Raw genomic sequence first — 23,420 nt, 5'->3', positions numbered from 1 at the left:
AGAGTATGCCTTGGGGCAAACTCTATAGAAGGTGATCAGATGGTGTTTATTAAATTTAAATACACATTTATAACCTGGAAATTCCACTTGTAGGATTTCATCCAGGAGATCTACTCAAGAATTTGTAGCATTGTTTATAATAGCAGAACTTGAGGCAAAAGAAAAGTGATTGAATAAGTCACTGCACACCCCCCAACACACACACACACACACATACACACACATACACACACACACACACAGGCATACTAGCCAGCTGTAATGAGGCAGAGCACCAAGATATTTTACGTTTTCATGAAACACGAAGTATATAACAATATGTATAGTATTCTTTCATTTGGTGGTTGTTTTAATTTTGTCTAATGACCATGCACTAAGAAATTTTGGAAGAGATATGAGTTAATTAATTGTTTTTACTCTGAGCTATAATAATGGAATCTGGAATATGAGGCAATTCCTTTCCATGACATAATCTTTTGTATGTTTTCAATTTTTTTCCTTATGTATATTTTTAGATTTTAAAAATTAATTTAGAAAAGCCATTGCACAAAAGAGTTTTTTGAGTTAAATAAATTGATCTTTATAAGAAACTAAGAAAGGAAAATTAAAATTATTTTTTTCTTATAATTGCTACTTATGGTTCTTAGAGCAAAAACTGAAAACAGAACTCATACTTTCCTTTATCATGGCCATTCCAGTCTTTCTCATATTCTTAAATAGCACCAATAACCACACAGCTGCTAAAGCCAAAAAAAACCTAGAAATCATCTTTAATTTCTGTCTTCCCTCATCCCCAAATCCAGTTCTTCCTGACGACTCTTACATCCAGACATACCCTGAATCCTCCCACATCTGTCTCTCTCTACTGTTGTCCCCTGTTCAGACCACCACCTGCCTTTGGCCTGGAGACCCGTTTGCTAGCTGACTTCAGAGCTGCTCTCATATAATCATCTCTTCCCACAGTGTCCAGAGTGAACTTTAAATGTGCAAATCAGATCTTATCGCCTCCTGTTTAAAACCTTTGCGTGACTTCCCATTGCACTTAGAATAAATCCAAATGCTTGCTCTGGCCTACAGGTCCTGTGTGATCTGCCCCCTATCAGCTCTCCAGGGTTCCTGTCAGAGAGTCCCTTCACTGACTGTCCCTCCGTTTTCATGCTTCGTAGAGTCATGCCCACCTTAGGGCACTGGCGGAGCCACCCCAGGTCTTCACTGACAGGTGCTTCTTTCTTTGTCTCGCTGGTCTCAGCTTGAAGATCTCCGCTTCAGTGAGATCTCTCCGAGAAGCCCTTCTAAAGACGCTCTCCTAACTGTAATAATCTGAACAATAAAGATTTAATTTATAAATAAATAAAAAATAAATGAAGACGCCCTCCTTCAGACGGCCACACCACCCTCTTTCACTTTCTTCGTAGCCCTTCCTATTGCAGGATAACCGCGCTGTGCTTCACGTTGGCGTTTCACTATTAACTGAAGTAAGTGATGTGCATTTTGCCCATGGGACCCAAGAGAGCATTTTTCATTTGGAATCAGGGGAGAAATAGCTCATAAACAGGGTTATTGTTCTGAAATTGACATTTAAGGAAAGAGAAGGCACTCATCAAAGCTGTGAGATGTATTTTGTACCAAGAAAACCCCGATCCGTAAAACTCTGGAATCCTCCTACCAGCTCATTGCATGATTTCACAGCAGTTCGTTTCCGACTAGATGTGTGAGGCAAGTCTGGTCTTACTTACTCCGGCATAGTTTGTCCTAAGTTCATCCCCTCCCCATCAATTCCAGATCCCTCTGTCTCTCTGAGGTTCTCTTCACGAATCACCAAACTCTGCCCTCAGCTGGTGAGGACCAGCAGTTACTGCCCACAGTGCTCTGAGCCTGCAGGCAGCGCTGCCCCTCCCTGCAGCGGGACCCTGAACGCCAGAGGCAGGAAGCAAAGGAGGAAGGGTTTTTCCTCTCTTCCTTTTCCTAAATGGAAAATGAATGTGGTTGGTATTTGTCATTTCAAAATACTATTTTGATGTTTTCATTTTTTTAGCTTTATAAATGTTCTCCAGCAAATTAAAGTTACCACAAGCTACAACTTTTTATGAGAGCACTTATTTATCTAAGTATTTCCTTAAAGGTAAAATAGGAATGAATGTGTGGTCTCAAGTTACTGTATTGATGTTTTCGTTTTACAGAGCTAACAGACATTACATAATAAAGGTTTTTTTTAAAGCTACAGTTATTCATGTCGGTCGACACTCGTATATTTTGAATATGTCTGCTAGGAAATAGGTAGTTTTACTGTCAAAGTCCCACCAACCATTTACTTAGTACAGGTGGCCCTTGAACAACATGGGGGTGAGGGTTGCCTATCCCCACACACAGCTGAAAATCCACGTGCAACTTTTAACTCCCAAAAACTTAACTACTAATAACAGACTGTTGACCGAAAGTCTTACCAATCATGTAAATAGTTGATTAACACATATTTTGTATGTGTTATATACTGTATTCTTTAATAAAGTAAGCTAGAAAAAAGTTATTAAAAAAATCTTAAGGAAAAGAAAATACATTTACAGTATTTATTAAAAAAAAAATCCTGGTATAAGTGGACCCACACCATTCAAACTCCTGTGGTTCAAAGGTCAACCATACTTTGAAATACTTTTTAGTATAAATATCAGCATTAGGAGGTTAACAAAAGTTGAAACCATGTGAGCTACCCATTTTGATTATTCTTATTTTGCAGAAGATGATAGTTGAGTTACATTTTTCAGATTTTTTCCCTATAAAATAAAGAATCTAATTACTAAAAATAAATAAACATGTAAGCAAAAGGAAAACATAAATACATATAAACTATTTTAACCAGAAGTAATAAAACTTGCTTAGAGTATTTCCTGAATTTAAAAGTATATATATATATATGAATTATAGTTATGTTTGAAAGGGATTTGTTGCTTCCATATATAAATGCAACAACCAACAAATTATGGCATCTACTATGCAAAAATCTATTTGAGGTGATGTGGTAAAAGAAACAGAATCGTACCTCTGCATTTAGGACATATTCTACAGCTAGGGAGATGTGTTCAAGCAGGTAGAAAGTTAAGTAAGAGAGGTGTCACCAGGCAGCATGGAGCTTATTACAGGCAGATTACGCTTTGCAGTGCCTATATTTTATAAGCAGGAGTCACTGAGGGCCAAAACAGAATAGACAGTGTTTTCCTTGAAGTAGCTCATATTCTGTTGAGGATATCTGTCTTCATTGTTGAGTTTTCCTCAGCAACCTAGTCTTCCTCTTATTCTTTAGTCTCCATTATCCTCTTTATTCTTTTGTCATGCTTTTTCTAATCTTTATATCTTTAAAACTTTAGTTGCTACACTGCTTCATAACACAGTCTTCCACAGGCTCTAAACCAGCGGTTCTCAACCTATGGGTTGCGACCCCTTTGGGGGTCAAACGACCCTTTCACAGGGGTCGCCTAAGACCATCGGAAAACACATGTATAATTACATATTGTTTTTGTGATTAATCACTATGCTTTAATTATGTTCAATTTGTAACAATGAAATTGGGGGTCACCACAACATGAGGAACTGTATGAAAGGGTCGCGGCATTAGGAAGGTTGAGAATCACTGCAAACCATAATTTGTAGGCAGAAGGCAGGAAAATGAGAATGAAGGAGCATGATAGCTCTATTCTCCATCACCTTTTTCCAGTGATCCTGAATCTGTTCTAACCACAAGCTATGCACACATTTTTGTTTATGTGATATTTCTTAACGTAAAAGCTCAAAACTAAGAAAAGCTAGCATTTTAAATAATAAGGTGGTTTAATTAACTGTCTAACTTTCTTAAGATGTTAAGAGAATTGTCTTGAATTTACATGATGCAGCTTAACACAACACACTAATTATTGGCCCTGATTACCTAGACATCATCTATTTTCTTAAACTTTCTTGCTGTTAATTTATCATTTGGGAATTTTAATAGCATTTGTAGCATTTAGCAACATTTTCCCACTACAGGCTTCTCAATTTAGCGTTTAGTTTACTGATTTTGCAATTTATTGCCTACTCTGAAGTATAATGATAACTAATTTATTTAGCATCAGGGGATGAATCTTCCCCAATTACTCCCAAGTAGTTTAATATCTGGAAACAAACCTACAGTGAGGATCTGCTGAATGTCATCCTGTGATATCACTGTGTTTCAGATACCAATCAGACAAAGTTCACTTTCTTTTATTAAAAGTTAATTAGACCCACTTGATATCTTCCCTAAAGACCTCTAAGGAATGCCCATAGGAAAAACAGAAATTGTTCTCCAGAAAAAACTGTTTTACCTCTACTCAAGTGCCTGAACAAAAGTTTAATTGAGTTGCAATTGATGCCCCAAAGCTCCAAAATTTCAGAGCAGATGATCTTGACCATTAAAAGAACCTTAGCAGGTTCCCTATAGTGTTTGATGGGTGCCCTCCACAGTACCTGGCACATGTAAGCACTCAGTAAAGTATGGTTGACTCACTGACTCAATCTTACTTGCTGAGTTTGGCAAGATACCCGCAAAATGCTCATCTCTTAACACGTTGAACAAAATCATTGAATGTTACTCTTTCCTACCTCAGAATTTCTGCCAGAAGCTTACATTAGTTATGGCATAATGGATAGTAAGATGTTCTTTTCCATTAGTAATTGCTCCGTAGCTTTAGCTGCATCTTAAGGTCAATGGTGCCAAAGATTTAGCTCCTGGGCCAAGTAGTTTCCTAATTGTTGAGAAGCTAGCCTTAGTTGCCAATGTTTTTATCTCATTAAAAATAAAAGACACCAGAAAAGAAAAATTACCTACTATCTACTATCATTCTTTCATTTTAATGAAAAAAGATCAGCCTGACATCACAAAAATGGGAAGGACAAAAAAGACAATCATTTCAATTGAATAAAATGTAGCCTTCATAAAAATTTACCATCCTGTCCTTATTCTCCTTATTTCGCCATAACTCTGGGAAAACACAACTTCAGACCACTTCAAGTTTGTGATAGTAACCTATGTGATCAGCCTAGAAAGAATGTTTTCTTTTAATATATTTTTATTGATTTCAGAGAGGAAGGAAGAGAGAGTGAGAGAGATAAAAACATCAATAATGAAAGAGAATCATTGATCGGCTGCCTCCTGCATGCCCTATGCTGAGGATCGGGGCTGCAACCCGGGCATGTTCCCTGACCTGGAATCGAACCGTGACTTCCTGGTTCATAGGTCAATGCTCAACCACTGAGCCATGCTGGCCGGGCTAGAATGGATGGGTTTTTTTTAAATTGACTATAAGAGAGCTATATGGTGACACTAATATAAGATTAAATGATTCACACATGTTAGCGGTGAAAACCAATGACACAACACTTTCATTATTATTTTTTAATTTTATTAAATGAAACATGTATCAAGTGCCTCTGTTTCTTGACACAGCCCTGGACTTAGGGATTACACAGTGTATCAGCCAGTCAGTCCCTAGGATCTTTGACTGGAAGAAGAGAGCAGTCCTGGACATTCTGGTTCCTGAAAGACTGTAGGACAGAATCTGGAGAATTACAAGCCGGGGTCTGTGCTAATTGCATTTAGTTTGATCCAAAGGTGAGTCATAGACCCATCGAATGAAAGGCAGACAAAGAGATGAATAAACAGCCCAATTTTACTAAAGTCTTGAATCTTAATTAATGTTTTTTAATGATGATTTGTGTTAAACTCTTACAACAACGGAGCAAATGTATATAAAACCAAAGGAAGGGGATGTCTGGCAAATTAATATTAGTGGATTACCATTTCTGAAGATGGGCTGTACTGTGCTCCTGTTTATCCTGAGGTTTTTAGAAAAGTGTCTGGATAAAAATGCTTGTCTGTAGCCTCCCTCCCTGGTGTTAAGCGATGTGATGCAGTGATTTACAGCAATGGATCTGAGATATCCCAGGAATTCTAGAGGCTACCAAATGGAACTTAGCAGGCCCAAACCGTAAAGAGAAACAACTCCACAATGGACATTTATGCCTCCAATACACATCCCCAAATCCATCCCCATTATCAGTTCAGACAAATAAACTAACATCTTCCAGCTGGTTCCTATGTAGATATTTTTGTGTGAATATAAGTTCACTTAAAAAAAAAGAACTAGACATACTGCTAAATTGTTTATAGTGGCAAAAATAAATAAATTAGACTGAATGTCCTATAGTAGGGGTATGTTTAAATAAATTAGAATTTATCCAATCAGATACTATGCATTCAACAATAATAATATACATTGATTGGCACAGGGCATGTTCATGAAAAATGTAGTGTATATTTAAAACAATATATAGAATATGATTTGTTTTTAAGTTTAGTAAAGTGAATGTGTTTGCATGCCTGCACACCCTACATGCACTGAAATGCTTTCTCATCAGTACTGTTGATAGGATATCCCAGTTTGCCTATAAAACTGGGCAGAAGCCACATTCAATTATTGCAGTCTGTTGATTATGGTAGCCAAGGAGATCTAACCCAAAGGACAACTAGAAAACAGAATTTTGGCATCATTGGACTGATGAGCAGATTATTTACAGAATTAGAGAGGACTTCTCACCGTCTCAGGCTTTATAACTCCCAGCCTCTCCTCCAATCCTCAACAGCCAGATACAGGGACCACCGTATTAAGGGTGAGAATAAACTAACACAATCTTTGATAGTCAGATACAAGGGCAGCAGTATGGAGAGCGAGAATAAACTAAAATGAAAGTATTCCATTTCAGTCCTGTATAAAATACCCATAATACGAAGCAAGATATGGTAATTTTAAAAATGTTATTTTGGCTCTTTGTTAAAAAATGTAAATATGAGAATCCTTTGGAGATTTCGCCCACATGCTGCTGTTCAGAGGTAGTGAGCTGTAGATTATGAATCAATGTGATCAAACGGCCGCCCTTATTCGCCTTTTCCTTTCCCCATGGCATAGACCTTGGGGAAGTAGTTCTCTGAAGTCTACCTTTCCTAGGGCGGCCTACAGTAGAATCTTGGCTAGTTTTTGAACACCAGCCCCTGCAACTGTTGGCTCCACTCTTAGTGGGGTTCTAGACCACAAACCTGAAAGAATGGTTCTGCGTGAACCTTTCAGGAAAGAGGTATTTGTAATGAGCGACGACGAAATCACTTACGCTCAACATCACTGAGCTTTGGGAATACAGTTAAAGGGAGCAATCATTTATGAACTTTCTAATTAGTCTTTTCTAATTTGTGCTAAAACCCAGAAGGGATAATATTAAGTTACCTGCTCTTTTGAAATAAATACCCATGTGTGCCTCTCCGTTTGCATATATAAGTAAGGCTTTACCGTAATACACAGAACGTGAGGGACATTTTTCTCCTAAAACTTGTTAAACTCTATTACCCCCCAGGGAGTAAGCTGTATTCCCTACTCTGACCTTGAAGGGAGTTTGTTTACTCCTCAGCTAATCAGAAATTATCCAGGCATGAATCCTCAAGAAAATTTTTATTGGCCCATTTCCCATTTTGCATAGAATAGCAAGCAGCAAGGAAAAGCAAATTTGAAAGTCAGAGCTAATTGAGACTTTACAACTCTTTAATGCTTTATTTATATATTCATCTGGCTTTTTGGAATTGTTTCAGTTCTGTAAATGTTTTGTTTTGTTTTTTTGCTGCATTCGATTATACTGAGTAGCCAAATGTATTTATTAAAGATACAAATGGGCAATAACTATAACAAAACTTTAGGTACCTCAATGTAAGATTATTTTGAAGATATATACCATCAATTTAGAACAACCCTCTGGCTATTTGACTCATTTCAAGCGCTGGCAAAAGAGTTAGCAGCTTTCCCATGGAATTCAGCCTTGAGTAGAAAAGTGTCATTAGTATTGTAGTTCCTTTCTTTGGTGCTATTAACCATTCCTGGGAGAGAGAAGGAAAAAGATATAATGCCCATTGCTTATCAAGCTATGAGGTCAGTAAAAAATTATACCTTCTTATTTTGAGTGCAGTATACTTGCACTGCTAATAAACTACATTCAAATTAAGACTCTAAAGAATAAAATAGTATTTCACGTTTTCAAAAGATTCATAGTGACTCCATTTTTGAAGACATGATTCTAATTGTAGTTTCCAAAATCAGTTATTTTTCCTTTTGATGTTTTGTTTTCAAAGAACTATTACCTTTGTAGACTACTGGAAATTTAAATTAAATGAAAACTTGACACACATATTTGACCTTGAACAATGTGGCGGTTAGGGATGCCAACCCCCCATGCAGTCGAAAATCCACATGTAACTTTTGACTCCCTAAAACCTTAATTACTAATAGTCTACACTATTGACTAGAAGCTTTATGGATAACATAGACAGTTGATGAACACATTTTATATGTTATATGTATTTTGTACTGTAGTCTTGCAATAAAGTCAGATAGAAAAAAGAAAATGTTATTATAAGGAAATCATAAGGAAGAGAAAATACATTTACAGAATTTATTGAAAAAAATATGAATATAAGTGGATCCCTGCAGTTCAAACCCATGCTGTTCAAGTGTCACTCCAAAATTAAATGCCACTCCAAATTAAAATGGGAAAACTGGAGATTGGAGGAAACAGAAAGAAATGAAATTATAGTGACACAAAAGCCTGAAGTTCTTTCCCAGGATTCCTTGAACCAAAACAAACACTTGGCAGCTCCCCAGATCGTGCTAATTGCCTTTTTGTGTATACATTTCCATATGCTGACTCATGGTTTGGGCTTAAAGTGCAGTCATTGTAACACCATTTGGAATATTAATAAAATATTCTTTTCTTTCATGCCTGCCTTGTGGAACTAATAGATTCTGAAAACAAACTGTTACTTTATCTTTAAAGTATTTTTTAAATAGTATTAGTGTTGATAAAATAAAGACAAAATAGTTAAAGAACACTAGGACTGCCTTTAAAATACTGTGAGAAGGGAACTGAGGTTAAAGACATTTTTAATCGAATGTATTGGGGTGACATTGCTTAATAAAATTATATAGGTTTCATGCGTACACCTCTATAACACATCATCTGTATATTGTATTGTGTATTCATCACACCGAGTCAAGTCCAAGACATTTTAAATCCCCTATTCCTTCAGATGAGACTCATTTTGAGCCAGAGGCCTAGAAAGCTTAACCTTTTGTATCATGCTATGCCCAGGGCACCCTGACCCCCAGACCAAAGGAGCAAGACTCTCTGTGGATTCATTTCCCTTTGTCACAGCTCCACCATTTTGGTGTCAAATGCCCACTGTCCATATATGTCACTTTAGATATTAGAGCCATGCAAATATATAGACTCCTGAATAGAGTCATAGACTTTAAAGATAAGAAAGATCTTGGAACTCATTCTGTGAGTAACCAGAACTTGCTTCTCACTCACTGCACATGTGCTGTGCATCTCCCTGACACACACACACGTTTTAGCTGTGATGGTCCATAGCCTGTGCCCCATGTCCTCACCCAAGCCAACCTCCAAGTCTTTAAACTTTTGCCTAAGAAAAGGCAAGTGGCCTTATTTAATACCTAGATATGATGATGTTTTCTCTGGTTTCTTAAAACCCTTCTTTGACCAGTGCAACTGTTGATCTTATAATTTTACTGAAATGCATTAATTCTGTAGGTTGAAAACGTGGTATCGAAAGCCATCCTTTCATATAACATATTATGTATTCTAGACTCAGCATTCTTTCTGTTGCCATGATATATCCTTTGTCAGTGCTTTTAATGTTCTTGCTCCTATGTAACTAAACAGTCATAGCAAAGAAGGCTGTTTGCCTGTTGATATGAATGTGTGCAAAGGAGGAGTTTATATGTAAAATCCTTTTAAATCTTACTTGCTTAAAAACATATTGAAAGTTTTCATTATATCTCTGGTTTTCTCTTGCCTTATCATATTAATAGCAGGGAACAAATGTCTGGATACAAAAGTAATTCGAATTGTAGTTTAGTGTGTATGTACTGCTTACGTTTTCCATCTGAGTGCGCCACCACACTCTCTCCTACCCTGCACTGAAAAGAACCAGTCCTGGAGACCTGGGAGTGGGCTGGGTTCCTCAGCATGCTGTCCACTTCCCTCTCCAAGATGAAGTCATCATGCCCTCCTCTCCTGGCACCACCATACTAGTACATTGCAGCTTTGGGCTTAATAGTCTCTCTAGAACCTAGAAATTTATAATTTTGCATAATGTGCTTATTGACTTTGGTCAGTGATAGAATGGTTGGGCTATAAAAAATAATGTCATGACAACATATTAATGACCGATTACTATGTGCATGTACCATATGTTAATAAAATTTTAATGTAGCTGTTCCTCTTATCTGGATGATTAGATGTTCTTTCTATGTAAGTCAACCATGAAAATAAAAACTGACTCATGTTCTCAAAACTTAATAAATATAAGGCATTTCTAAAATAAATGATTTTCAGATCTCTCTGCTTACTTTTTTAAAATATATTTTTATTGATTTTAGTGAGGAAGGGAGAGAGAAAGAGCTATAAACATCGATGATGAGAGAGAATCATTGATTGGCTGCCTCCTGCACGCCCCCTACTGTGGGTTGAGCCTGCAACCTGGGCATGGGCCCTGACTAGAATCGAACCTGGGACCCTTCAGTCTGCAAGCCAACGCTCTATCCACTGAGCCAAACCAGCAAGGGCCTCTTTTGCTTACTCTTTATTAGGTGTACTATAAGTCAGAGTTTTGGAACAAAGTCGAGATCTCACTCTACAAAGAAATCAGGAATAAGGGTGAGGCCAGCTTAGAAGTCACGAACCAGATGTCCAGGTTGCTTTCCTTTCTTCAGCCTTCCTTGGCAGCCCTGCAGCAGGACATGCAGGCTGGAAGGCTTTGTCCAGAGCTGTGAAAATATAAGGAAAAAACAGAAGGGTTAGCAGATCTAGGGGACACCAAGAACTGTTTAACTGGGGCCAAACTGGAAAGAAAGGGAAGTGAGGCTCCCACAAGACTCAGACATGGCCTCAGTGGAACCCGTAGCCTTCTCTCCTGCTGCCTTTCCTGTCCTCCACTCACAGGTATTGCAGCTGCCTCCAGCTCCCAGCTAGCCCTTCTGCTGTGTGTCTCCATGTCCACATTCTCCCTCTCTCCGTTCTTTCCTTACGGCTTCTTACTTATCCTTCAAGAATCAACTCAGGACTCCCCTCCTTGAAGAAGCCTTTTGTGATCCTCACTGTGTTGGATCTCATGTCCTGGCTCTAGGTGCTCGGGCAACTCTACACACATTTACGTTGGCATTTACCACAGTCAGTTGGAATTACTTATGCTTAGATCTTTCTCTTCCGTTACACTAAAAGGTCTTTGAGAAAAGAGTGATTTATTCATCATAGCCATCTTGCAACCCAGTATGACGTGTAGTCCGTGGCAAAGAGTAGGCATTTAATAAATGCGCATCTGAACTAAAACCAAAATGTGGGTTTTCAGATTTCTGCAAGGGAATTGACTGGTCAGGAGAATCATTGACTTTATTCTTTATTTGAATTATTACCTATGTCTTGACAGTGTAAGTGGCTTTCCAGAAATAAACTGTACCCAAGAGTATGATCATGTTTCAGTAGCCTCTGTGTGTGTGTGTGTGTGTCTATTTAGAACTTACTCTTTTTAAAGAGCATTTCTCCAAGATGAGAGGCAATCATTTTTGAAGCTCCTACCTTTGACCCCTTTTAAATTTGAATTACATAAATTTGCTGACATGTTTAAGCATAGATTAAATATGTCAGGGAATGAGTAAATCCTTAGAAAATATACTTAGGATATAGGTAAAATGGTATGAAGAGAAACATAAGAAAGGAAGTTCAGTAAATGGAAGGTTTGGAGAGAGTGTGGTATAAGTGGATTACTAATGAATCTTTGAAATGTATCCAATACCCAAGAAAAAACTGCATATCATGTGAATGTCTATAGAAGTCCGTGAAATCTCAGGCTAAAATTAATTAAAATGTTGAAGTTCTATAGGTGGGATTTGGGAACCGGTGAGGATGTTTTGGTATGATTTCGTTTAATATTCTGCTTGGAATGTGTATACATCTTTATATGACACATGTACCTTCCAAAATGTTTATCTGTTCATCTCCACCAGCAAGCACATCGCAACTTCTCTGTGACTTAAGTCAACACCAATTTTCAATTTGGAAATAGAAGTGAAAGCCTGAGACTGGTACCCAGTCAAAGACAACTATGCTTTCAAATATCCAGCGTGGACTATGAGCTAAGGAGACATTATTCAAAAGCTGTCCCTTTCACTTCTACTGTGTAGAGCCCGTGGAAAAAATAGGAAATTAGTCTGACCCATAACTCTTCTATCTATTCTCCTCTTTAGTGGGATTGGAAGGAACTGGCCCTGGGCCTCAGGCGGCAGCAGCATTCTGGCTGAATTTGGGACCCTGCATTTGGAATTTATGCACTTGAGCCAATTATCAGGAGACCCCATCTTTGCTGAAAAGGTGAGATTCTCCACGACGCCTTGCATTGCAAAGCATCGCTTGTGAGAAACAGTATCCTCTGCTGAGAGATTTGATAATATTGGATGTGGAAAAGAACAACCCAGTTTAATATAGCAGCCCTGTATGGAGTTTTGTTACATGCGCCTTTCCTTTAACCAGCTGTGAGCTCACAGTCTTTCCATGCATGATTCTAGCTCAGCGTGAGAGCGCCTGGCTTCTATGGCTGATTCGCTACACCTCAATCAACTCACTTTCTCCGAACTGTTTTCATATCTAAAAATATATAAAGTTGTATGGACTATAAGAACCAAGTGTGTGAAAGGCTTTTTAAACTCAGGGTATTATATGAATGCAAAGTAGCTACTGAATTAATTTCTAATTTTTAAGAAACAAACATAGATATTTGAATAAATCCGTTTTCACCCCACTACACTGCCCTTCACTTCCACCTCACTTCTCTGCTCCTCGTTACAGCGGAATCCCTTGGAAGAGTTGTCCCTGTTGGTTACCCTCACTCTCTGTCTCCCACTTTCTTGAATGCTTTCCCGCCCAGCTATTCTCCCAGCCACACCTGTCCCGGTGACCAGTGAGTGCCACATTGGCAGACCCAGTCTTCATCCTCACCCCTGGTCTTCCTCGCCCTCTCAGCGTTTGGTGTGCGTGGTCACTCCCTCTCCCTGAGACGCTCTGCCCGTGGCAGCGGGCACAAGGTGCTCCCTGGCTTGTCGCCTTCCTTCCTGGGTGTGGCTTCTCATTCTCCTGCCTGGGACCCTCCTCGTCGCACCGACCTCTAAACATTAGAAAACTTCGTTCACCCTGGGCCTCTTCCTTTTTTGCTCACTCCATACATCATTTTGCCCATGGGTTTACATGCTGTCTATATGCTATTGACTCCAAAGTTATCGTTTCAGTCTCAACCTGTCCCCTGACCTCCAGACTCCAAATCCAAGTACCTATTCAGCATTTCACTAAGGCAGAGGTGGGGAATGTATGGCCCTCGGGCCGTAGGAGGCCCACAAAATCATTTGGTCTGGTCCTGCCAAGGCATTAGGGGTGAGTTAATTAAATGTTTGACCAAATACAACAGGCTAATTTTTAAGTTGATCACTTTTTGTGGCCTGCAAATGATGTTATAAATATCCACATGGCCTTTGGCAGAAAAAGGTCCCCCACCCCTGCAGGGGTCTCCTAGCTCCCCCTTAAAATGTCTCAGACTCAGCCCCCACACCTGCTTCTATTCCAGTCTTCACATGTGGGTAACTGAAACCTCAGTTCATCCAGTGGCTCAGACCCAAACTCCAGTGCTCACCCTGGTTCCTCCCTGGTAAACATCCGCTCCAAAGCATCAGGAAACCCTTAGGCTCTGTGCTGTTCCGTCTGCTGCCACCCTGGTCCAGGCACCCATCATCTGTCACCTGGCCTGTGCAGTAGCCCCCTGACTGCCACTCCCTCTCTGGCACCCCAGTCACACCAGTTACACACACACGTCTTCAGTTATCACCCCCAGCATAACATAAGCCCTCGTGGCCTGCAGGGCCTGCGTCTCCCCTTTGCTTCCTGTCCTCCCAACCCACTCTCTTTTCATGCCTTTTGTCCTTGCTCCTCCCTCTACCCTGCTTGCCCTTCCTCCAATTTCTGCATGGCTTGCTTCTTCGTTTCTTCAAATGTCTGCTCAAGTAATCTTCCATCAGCCACCCCAGCCCACCCAGCTCACCACTCCACAGCCTTCTGCCCTGTTACCATCCTGTGTTTCTCCATAGCACTTACTACCTCACACTGCAGATACGCTATTTCTTTATGCAAAGTCTTTCTCATCCCACCGGCATGGACTTTGCTTATCTACTGAAACGTCACTAGTTCCTTGTACAGCATCTGGCATGTGGCAGATCAGTGTGACTATGTTCACTTGCTGCCTGTTATTTTTGTAAGCTGATATCGACTATCTTTGTTCTAATTCTGCATCATTTAAATCAACTTCCATCAACTTTTTTTTTCTAATATGGAAAACTATTATCAAGAAAGAGAGAAGAATGGCACCAAAATGGTTTTTTGAATTTTCCCAGTAACATTTTATTTTCTATTGTAGGTAATGAATATTCGGACAGTACTGAATAAGCTGGTGAAACCACAAGGCCTTTACCCTAACTATCTGAATCCCAGTAGTGGACAGTGGGGTCAATGTAAGTCAAAAGATTATCACTGTTTGCCCTGGTGGGTGTGTCTCAGTGGGTAGAGTGTTGGCCCAGGCAAAGAAGCGTCTCGGGTTCGGTTCCCGGTCAAGGGCCCTACCTGGTTGCAGGTTACATCTCCGGCCCGGTTGGGGAGCATGTCGGAGGAAACCAATCAACATGTCTCTCACACTGATGTCTCTCTCTCCCTCACTTCCCCTCCCTCCCTTCCACTCTCTCTAAAAATGAATAGAAGAGTACCCTCGGGTGAGGATTAACAACAATGAAAAAAAAGATTAGCCTTGTTTTAGCTCTTTACGGTACCCAGCACTGTCCTGGTAACAGAGAGAAAAGGCAGAATAAAGCACAATATTTTGGGAGAATGTTTAGAAAAGGAGAAAGAAGACCTGGTTCCTTCAATGAATAGGCTTCTGTCACTAGACAGACTGTAAGTGTTACCAGGAAACTAGAGTGTTTATTTTTCATGCAGAACTGTGAGCATGGTGACATGTAAGCACATTTAAAGCTATTGATCAAAAAGGGAAGATCTAGTCAGGGTAGTGGGTGGGGGGCGGGGGAATTGTTCCTTTGTTTTAATGACTAACATCAGGATTTTCTATAGAGTAACTAGATCATTCTACTTCATAACAGCTCCTTTCTGTTTGACTATAAGATGAGAGAGGAGCCTGAGTCTTTAAGGGTTGGGAAAAATGAAAGAGCAAACAGCGTATTTTTTCTACTTAATTTTAAGCCAGCAGGTAAAAGCTTCCCGCCAGTAGAGTTCTCTTTAGGGTAGGAGAAAAGTATTGTGCCAGAAGCCCTCACTTGAGATGCTGGCAGACTTTGACCAGCGGTGTAATGACTCAGAGTCGTTGAGAGAAATGTCCTCGAGCTGATTTGGAAAACCAGTGGTAGATGAAGCAGCAACTAGGGCCAGTGAAGAATACTAAGTGAGATCCCTAGCTGTGCCGAGTGTGTTCAAATGCCTTCAAATTTACTCTAATTTGAGTTTTTTCATTATATTTAAATGCCATGTATTCTTAGATGGCTGTGCCTCACTGCTGCTGTAGAATTACTTTGCTTAAAGAATAACTTAGTAGAAAAAAATGCTAAAATCTACGAGTGTTAGTAATGGCTTGGAAAGGCCTAGCTTTTGAGATCATAAAACCATAATCAAGGTTGCCACGTGACCTCAGTGTGGCCCACCAATCACTGGGCATCCCTGAGACCTTTCAGAGAGTCCACAAGGTCAAAGGTGCTTTTATAACAACATTAAGACTGTCTGCCACAGAGCTGACATTTGCACTTGGGTCGCAAAAGTACTGATGGGTGAAACTACTGAAGTGAGAACCATGGCAGAGGCTCCGAATGTTCGTCACATTTTAAATCTTCACAGCGAGTTTGAAAAAGAAGGGGGGGTGGGGCGGAGCCAGTTTCACTTATGAATGTTCATAATGAAGCAAAAGTAAATTATTGATTCTAGTACATCTCAGCCGTTGAATACACGTCTTTGTAATATTCTGTGTGATTAAATCCAAAGCTCACTTAAAGCACTTCTGCTGCTTAATAAAGAACAGTGGGTTGCCGCACAGAAAAGCACTTGTGTGATCCTCTGAGTCCTGAGCTGAACTTACTGTTTCACGGTCACCAGTTCTGCTTGAAAGAACAACTGCAGACAGGCTGGTTTTTCCGAGTTGGGCAATTAGTAGATGTGATCTTGGAAATGAGCCCGTCCACTTCAAGGAAAACTGGCAGTATCTGTCCCGATGATAACATTTGAATTCTGCATGAACATTAGAATCTTGGGAAACTTGTATATGCCACTAGGAATGAACTCATTGCCTTTAAGCAACACTAGATGACTGTTCTGATGAGATTGGTGGAGACACTAACAAATGTATAATGAAATGTGTCAACATGTAGAAGATCTGCATAATTCAAGTGAGCAATGTTTTCCGAATGACCAAAGCAGGCTTTTACAAAATCACGTAAAAGATCCACTCAAAGCACAGGGAGACCAATGGATTTTAATGCAACAGCACAAAAATACATTGATGTGGTTTCCCATTCTACACTGCAACTTTTAAAACACTCTAACCTTTAAAAAAAATCTACTTGTCCAGTTTTGTTGTCGTATCAAAGAAAAGTATCCACAATAATCTGAAAAGCCTTAAAGATTCTTCCCTTTTCCAGCTGTATAACTGTGAGACTGAGTTTTTTTCATTTGTTTTAGCCAGGACAACATATAGGTGGCATGTAGAGCAGATATGAAAATCCACCTGTGTTCTAGAACAGGAAATGTCCAAGAGATTTACAAAAATATGAAATAGTGTCACTCTTCTCACTAATTATTTTTTGTAAAAATATAACATTTTTATGAAAAAAAATGTTATAAGGGGTATATTATTATTGCTTTAAATATATTAAGAAAATGTATTAAATTCTATTTTAATTTCCGATATTGTCAATATTGGTAATATTACAGAAACAAGTTTTTTGGAGTGCTTATTCATTTTTGAAAGTGTAAGGGGGTGCCCTGGCTGGTTTTGCGCAGTGGTTGGAGCTTCGGCCCACACACCAAAGGGTGGTGAGTTCGATTCTAGGTCAAGGACACATACCTCGGTTGCAGGCTCCATCCTCGCCCGGTAGGGGTGCGAGATATTGTCAATATTGGTAATATTACAGAAACAAGTTTTTTGGAGTGCTTATTCATTTTTGAAAGTGTAAGGGGGTGCCCTGGCTGGTTTTGCGCAGTGGTTGGAGCTTCGGCCCACACACCAAAGGGTGGTGGGTTCGATTCCAGGTCAAGGACACATACCTCAGTTGCAGGCTCCATCCTGGCCCGGTAGGGGTGCGAGCTGGAGGCAGTCAGTCAATGTGTCTCTCTCACATTGATCGATGCTTCTGTCTCCTCTTCCCCACCCCTTACTGTAGCTGAAAGAAATGGGAAGATATCCTCAGGTGAGGATTTTTTATTAAGTGTAAAGGGGAGCTAAGACCATGAAAAGTTTGAGGGCCCCTGGAGTATTTGGGATAAAGCAGAACTGGAGTAGCTTTCCAAGGACAAAATGGCCAGATGTGATTCTCTAAAAGGACAGGGTTTTTAGAGTTCTCCTTCTCATGAAAGTTCAAAAGTTGAAGAAAAATCTGAGGATTTACTGGGTTTTTCCCCCCGTGACTTACGGTTTAGGAGTCACTATGGAAAGGGACAAAAGAATCCGTTGTACTTGAACATCCTGGCTTCACCTTCTGGGTCACAAATATACTATCTATTTGGCCATGTTTCCTGGTACAAAGAGCCCTTTATATTTGGATTGCTTATGGGTCAGTTTCCTGGTGGAAAAACAAACAGGGTTGATGAGTCCCCTGTCTCTCCTCCCCCACCCTATCCGGGGTTCCAACCACAAGGAAGACTTTTATTCTTCATTGAAGGCCTGCTTGGCCGCGCCCGGATTTGTGCTTGTTCTGTTTCCTTCTGACTCTACCAAGGCCTAGCTCGATTGCCACTTCTTCTGGGAGACCTTGTTCACGACCCCGGTTGGAATTTGTCAGCACCCGTTCCTCCTCTAGTTCCCCTCTTCTTCCTCCTCGTCCCAACACTGCGGGTGCTTTCCAGTTACAGGCCTTTTCCTAATGATTTGGATACTTACCCCTCAACCTAGAGACCCAAACTTTTGGGGTCTATGACTTCGTCTTAGTCATATTTGTTAACCCAACACACGGTATCTTGCTCCAGTAGGTGTTCACTTAACTTGAATTTTGTGGACAGGCATGCACTCTGTATCCAAACTGTCTTTCTGCCTCTGCTCTTAATAATGGTTCTATTTATTCTCTTGGAGCAGTTTTCCTTGCTCTTCAGTGTGACTAAGAGGCAGCATCTGGCCCTGGTCACTAATCATAGAAAGAGATCTGGTGGCTGTTGAGACCAGATGTGAGGCTCCATAATCAATAATCAATAATTATCACCCTTCTCTGATTAATATAACAACACTAATATACATATAGTGCCACTAGCATCACTGCGGGATTGCTCTGAGGAGAGACGTTCAGATTCAGATTGAAGTCAACAAAATTAAAAAGAGGCTATTGAGTATTCTTTTTGTCTTCTTTTGCCATTTTCTCTCTCTTTAATTATTAGGAATCCTTTTATGGGACCTATTTCTATTGAGAAGAAAAGGATAAATTACCCCCTTTAGAGAAGAACATAATAATTGAGTGACAATAGTACACATTACCTTAGAGCATTTGGGAATAAAAAATACGACATATGTTCTTTCTAGCAATAGGCGGTCCCTTCCTTCTGGCCAAATCCAGCATGTTCTCTCCTACACCCATGAAGATGTTTACACAGGACCCTGTTGCCAACACAAACAGTCATCCAAAACCAGAGGAAGCTTAGTGAGTGAGATGCTAAAATCTCAAAGGACTTTCTCTCCTCTATTTCCTTTATTTTTATTCTTTCCTAACATGAAAATTTTATAAGCAGGAAATTAAAAAAGTAAAAAATAAACTAGCATTTACTAAAAAATAGTTAAAATACATGTAATAATATGTAATCCTTTTTTTTTTAAAATCACCAAATGCCCAAAATTGCTTCTTGCATCTATTATAGAATCATAACCCAAGGAGTAGGGAGGAGGGGGGCTCAGAAAATGAAGCCACTGCTTCTGGCTGATGGGTTTCAACTCTCATCGCTTTAACTCGGAGGACCTGTCTGGATCATGGCCATCACTTCCTATTATTTCCTTCAGGCCTTGTTATGTTGACAGGAGCCGGACAGTGACCTGCCTGACCATGCATCACTTGCATTTGTCTCCTGCAATCATGTTTATAACAACAGGGCTCATTATTGATGAGATAGGTCTTCGTCTATTTAATTTTTAAATGTCAGAGGTTTCTGTGGTGATTTATTTAGGAAACTGTAAAGGTCACTTCAAACACTGCTGTTTTAAGAACCAGCTTTACAATTGTAAAAACACTCATTTTACATTAAAATTAAAACTATTATTCTGGACTTTTAGAATAAAATCCATATTTAACCACTTAACAGATATAGCCCTTCTAGCCTGAATAGATGTGGTCCTTATTAAGGTTGACTTAGAAGTTTTGCTTTGTTCAATTGTTTACTGAGTAGCCACTCAATGCGATTTTCCAAAATAAGTGCATCTTTTTAATGCTCGTGTTCTCTACGAGTTCTGTAGATTACATCTGTCTTTGTAGCTAAACATGCTTGAAAAATAAAAGTATAAAGGGCAAAGGAACCCATGTTGTGTTATGTGGTAAAGAGCAAGCAGGTCCACAGGCCAGCCTCTGTATGAGTCAAATCAAATGGCACGAAGCAGAAGGTTGTAATCTCATTTCGCGTCTGTGAGGCTCAGGTTTCTCATTTTTAATGAGGGTACCTACCCTACAAGTTGCTAGATTGTTGGTCCTGTATGTAGTGGATCTGGCATAATAAATGGCAGCGGAGGATTGCAGAAATGATGTGTAAGGAAGAGAAGCGCCTGCCACTATCTTCTTTCTTACCACCCCACCCAAGGTGTTTGACCTTCTGGTTTTATTGCAAAGCACTTTTTCAAAAGATTTGCTAATACTCATAGCTTTGCCATGGTTTATATTATTGAGCTAAACAAATATTTATTAGAATATATACTGTGAAACATTTTAATTTGGCATTTTTACTAGAGAACCAGGTTTTTGGAATTAGGGGGGATTATATATATTCCTGCTTACAAAATTACCCTGGTAATTATTTAGAGTATATCACATTAGTTAACAGCACATCTGCTCATTTCAGAATGTCTTTCTGAAAACAAGAGATTTGTTGGAATTTGAATGTAACACTGAGTTGCAGTTGACGTAGGGTTTTGCATCCTAGTAGCTAATGTGATTTTGCTGCATTATCTGAATTAAAGGCTGAATCACTCTAAAATTCATTTCCCTCCCTTGCAGATCATGTATCAGTTGGAGGACTCGGAGACAGCTTTTATGAATATTTGCTAAAGGCATGGTTAATGTCTGACAAGACAGATCTGGAAGCTAAGCAGATGTATTTTGATGCTGTTCAGGTAAACCCAGTAGTTAAATCATTTTTGCCACTCAGCTCCGACTTGTAACTTATTCAATCAAGCTTTAATGAAAAATAGTGGAATACCACATAAGTGAGTTACAAATTATTTCCAGTTAGGAACGGTAAACTATCTGCGAATGTAACTATAACAATAGTCAACATACTTGATGTATGTAGTTCTCAGAGGGCAGTTAAGTTTTTTACATAGTTCAAACCTCAGTGAAGGTCTACATATCTGAAAGGAAAAGGTTTGCATATCTGAAAAAAAGGATATTTTTGTGCTTGGAGTCCATTACAATTATGGAGAGGAAAAAATCCTGAATTTATATTCTGAAAATTGACTGTTAAAATTGCCTACCTAGACATTTGAAATAAACTTATCTCCAGAGGTATATGGACAGTACTCAAATAAAAATCTGAAATCACCCTAATATTACTAACAGTTTTCAGAGGCCCTTTAAAATGGAGGAGGAATGAGAGGGAACAAACCCTTGTTGAATTGCGAACTGTATGCTAAGTGTTAGGTAGATACTCTAAAGTACTAGTTTGTTTCCTCACAGTAGTTTAGATGTTACTCACCTGTGTTACAGATTGCATTACTGAACTTCAAGTTGAGTGTGAAATCAAAATTCAGATTAAAATTTGTGTCAACACCTCACCACTATGGATTTATTTGTGAATAGGACTTCTATACTACATGCATATATTTCTTTATGGGCAGTAAGTTAGTGAGGTAAGTCAGAAACTACTTAGCAAAGTCTTTAGGAAGTGGCCAGTGTGAGAGTAAACTAAACCTCAGTCAAAAATGAAAATAAAATTTGAAAGTAAATACAGTAAAGAAAGAAAATTATTTTATATAAAATAACTGAACTTGTACCCAGCTTTTCGGGAACGAATTTTGTAGCAGAATCAAGTGCACTTCTGATTGTTAAAAGTAGTTTATATGTTTACATATATTTTTTAATATTAATTATTATTAAGGCATCTCAAATAATGTTGTAAAATAATGGTGAAACCATCAAAAAATTGACTGCTTAGAATTCTTTTTTATAATTTAGAATAGTAACTTTTTTATATAATTTAGAGTAAGAGAGGAGAGAAAAAATGGAAATTTGAAATTCCAAAAAGCAGCCATTGTTCTAAAATTGGTCTCCCAACTCAGAAGAGGTCTGAGTGGTTTTGATATAGACTGATTTATTTATTTGAATATAAATGCAACTTGCTTTGCTTTGATTGACCAGATTAAATGCCACATTGGTCCCCACTCACGGCCAATAGGGAGCTTCCCTAATAGAGCAGCTACACTCTGCTATTTCACATATGAGAACGAAAACCCCTTAGCTAGGACGCGGGCCTGCATTTAGCACAGCCTTTATTCAGGCACATGATGGACATCAAAAACCTGTCTACTAGGATAGGCCCCCACGGCCTCTTCCAGGTTTCTTTTTCTTCATTCTTATGAGGTTCAGGTTTTAACCCAGGGAGTTCCTCTCCATACAGTGTGGTTCCCATTGTGTCACTTTTTAATTACTATCCTGGCAGACATTTTAATTATTCTCAACTTTAAAATATTCTTGGAAGTATTTTCCCTCAGTTTCTAGAACTGTACCCACACAGCTTTTAACATACTGTATTTAGACAAACCATTGACAGGAAAAATCCATTAAGAACAATTGAAGTCAAAGTGTTTCTTGTTTCTCTTAATAGTAAAAGCACTTTCAATCCATTGTGTTTTCGACTTAGAAAGCACAGCTAGAACACCTAAACTTCTGATTGTGACAAGTAGCCATGTCTTACAGAGCAAAGTTTCTTTGTCTGGTTGTACTTACAGCGATAGATCACTGTTATCACGGAGAGAGTACTTTGCATTATTGTTCTGTCCAGTTGAGTTGCTAGAGATATAGTTCATCAGTTTTAGCTGCAAGTGGGTTTTAGAAAATCTTCAATCCAAGAGTGGTATGGTTTTTTTGTTTTGTTTTGTTTGTTTGTTTGTTTTGGGAGGGTTCTTTTAATAATAAAATACCCTGAACTTTTTATTGGCTATCATGGCCTTCTCTGGAGACCATACTAAGAATCCACAGTGAGAGATGCTCACCCTGTCACAGGGCCATCGGAGTGATCAGTACCTGGGCAGATGCTATATTAGACAATTAGGATTCTGCAGGCTTCATCAAACTAATTGTTTCCTAATATAGAAGAATAAAAATCACAAAATATATAATACTCCTTTTTCCTAATTAATTCTCTATAGACTTGACACTACATTTTTTTAGAGCTACTTTTCCATCCTCTGTATTAACTTATATTTGCCAACTGTCATACAAACATTGCTGTGGAGGCCTTGGAACTCAGTTGTCTACTTTATATTGAGAAGTAGCAATTTGGTCAGAATCATGCCAAAAATAATATAGTGCTTTATGCAGGATCCATAACAGGGTAATAATGTTTCTCTAATCCATGCTCAAAAGCTATTGCTCTTGCTGTGTAGAAAGAATAATTTCTTGGGTGATGAACAGGTATCTGCTTGAAGGACTTTATTGCAATTTGTGCTCTGAGAAGTGTAAATAGCTAAGATGTTCAGTTGCATTAAGTAAGAATGAAATATTAATGTAATAACTGGGTCATCAATAAAATTAGCTTAACCACAGTAAATGAGCACAGCAGTATGTTTATTTATTTATTACCAT

At 39.0% G+C, this 23,420-nt stretch overlaps 1 protein-coding gene across 1 annotated transcript in view; it reads left to right on the top strand.

Annotated features, from left to right (window-relative positions):
* Positions 1 to 23,420, top strand: part of MAN1A1 (mannosidase alpha class 1A member 1) — a 149,717-nt gene that overhangs the window by 114,171 nt on the left and 12,126 nt on the right. Inside the window, exons 7-9 of the mRNA XM_006778501.2 lie at positions 12,372 to 12,495; positions 14,582 to 14,675; positions 20,616 to 20,731. Of these exons, the coding sequence (XP_006778564.1) occupies positions 12,372 to 12,495; positions 14,582 to 14,675; positions 20,616 to 20,731 (334 nt within the window). The remainder of the gene's footprint in view (positions 1 to 12,371; positions 12,496 to 14,581; positions 14,676 to 20,615; positions 20,732 to 23,420) is intronic.

Source organism: Myotis davidii, unplaced genomic scaffold (genome assembly GCF_000327345.1).
Source record: "Myotis davidii unplaced genomic scaffold, ASM32734v1 scaffold147, whole genome shotgun sequence".
NCBI lineage: Eukaryota > Metazoa > Chordata > Mammalia > Chiroptera > Vespertilionidae > Myotis > Myotis davidii.
This window is presented reverse-complemented; position numbering and strand designations above follow the sequence as displayed.